Below are 1,706 nucleotides of genomic sequence, written 5' to 3'. Positions count from 1 at the left end.
AGACAATTATCGTATATTTCAGCAGCACAGTAACACACATGTTCAGTAAAGGCAATGATGGGGAAAAAAACAAAACACGTGGACTATGTAGCAGTGGGTGATGGGCAAGCATCAGTGCTTAGTTTGTTTGTAATAATTAAGCACACTTAACCTAAAAAGAAACTAACACACAAAATTTTCAGTTGGAACAAAGACCTCAAATTTTTCTCTAGAGTCTATAAAGTAAACCCCAGTTATCTTAGCACTGTTTGGACATTATCATTATCACTATGTAACATAAAGGAAATGGGCCTAGAGATACCAAGAGACTATTTCCCAGAGCATTCCAGTTTTAGACTGAGACACAGTTTGGTTACCAAAATCTCTTCTTTCATAAAGCATTTTTCTTAAAAAATATTAATGATAAAAAAATAAAATAAAAAATTCAAAGTATCAGGAAAAGATATGAAATCAAGGATGTAATTTTCTGATTTCATTTCTGAATAAGGAAAAATCTTGAAAGATGAAAGATATTATTCCAACCTATGAAAGTGTAACCCCTCAGCATCTACTTAGTCACAATGGAAAATTTTAAACACATGATAGACAGACAAAATATACGTGTTTATATATGTGTGTGTGTGTTTATAAATATAAAACACATTATATATAAAAACTAAAAGATTAAATGCAAAAAAAATAAATTTTAAATCAGTTAAAATAGTCTATAATCTATAAGCAAGTTTCTCTGAATATCACATACAGATATGGAGAGAAGTCAGAAGTCAGTGATGAGAAACGGTACAGTAACAACATTCATTCTGCTGGGGCTGACAGACGACCCTGAGCTTCAGGGTTTAATTTTTATCTTTCTATTCCTTACCTACACACTGAGTTTAACTGGAAACCTGACCATCATCACACTTACCTTTGTGGATTCCCACCTGAAAACGCCAATGTACTTTTTCTTAAAAAATTTCTCCTTCTTGGAGATCTCCTTCACATCTTCTTGTATCCCCAGATACCTGTATAGCATAGCTACAGGTGACAGGGTCATTACCTATAATTCTTGTGCCCTTCAAGTATTTTTTACTGATCTGTGCGGAGTAACAGAATTTTTTATGCTGGCCACCATGTCCTATGACCGCTATGTGGCCATCTGCAAGCCCTTGCACTACGTGACCATCATGAGCAACAGAGTCTGCAGGATTCTCATCATCTCTTGCTGGATGGCTGGTTTGTGTGTATTAATCCCACCACTTAGCCTGGGTTTAAATCTAAAATTTTGTGACTCTGACAAGATTGATCATTTTGGCTGTGATGCATTTCCTTTAGTGAAAATCTCATGCTCAGAAACATGGTTGATGGAACAGACGGTTATAATCTGTGCTGTACTGACCCTAACTATGACTCTTACTTGTGTAGTTCTGTCATATGCTTGCATCGTGAAGACAATTTTGAGGTTCCCTTCTGCTCAGCAAAGGAAAAAGGCCTTTTCAACCTGTTCTTCTCACATGATTGTGGTTTCTATCACCTATGGCACATGCATTTTCATCTACATGAATCCTACAGCAAAGAAAGAAGTGACCATTAAAAAAGTGGTTTCACTCCTCATTTTTTCTGTTTCACCTACGTTGAACCCATTTATTTATACCTTGAGAAACAACCAAGTTAAGAAAGCCTTTAAGGACTCAATCAAAAGAATTGCCTTGTTCTCATCTAAGTAA

The 1,706-nt window shown here is 35.6% G+C and overlaps 1 protein-coding gene across 1 annotated transcript; it reads left to right on the top strand.

Moving 5' to 3' along the window:
- Positions 1–746: 746 nt before the first annotated feature.
- Positions 747–1,706, top strand: LOC129536408 (olfactory receptor 6C2-like). The gene has a single exon (XM_055395320.2). It carries the CDS (start codon positions 747–749, stop codon positions 1,704–1,706), a length of 960 nt encoding a protein of 319 aa, XP_055251295.2.

Source organism: Moschus berezovskii, chromosome 6 (genome assembly GCF_049115385.1).
Source record: "Moschus berezovskii isolate FMDL1 chromosome 6, NW_MosBer_1.0, whole genome shotgun sequence".
In the NCBI taxonomy this organism is placed as follows: domain Eukaryota; kingdom Metazoa; phylum Chordata; class Mammalia; order Artiodactyla; family Moschidae; genus Moschus; species Moschus berezovskii.
This window is presented reverse-complemented; position numbering and strand designations above follow the sequence as displayed.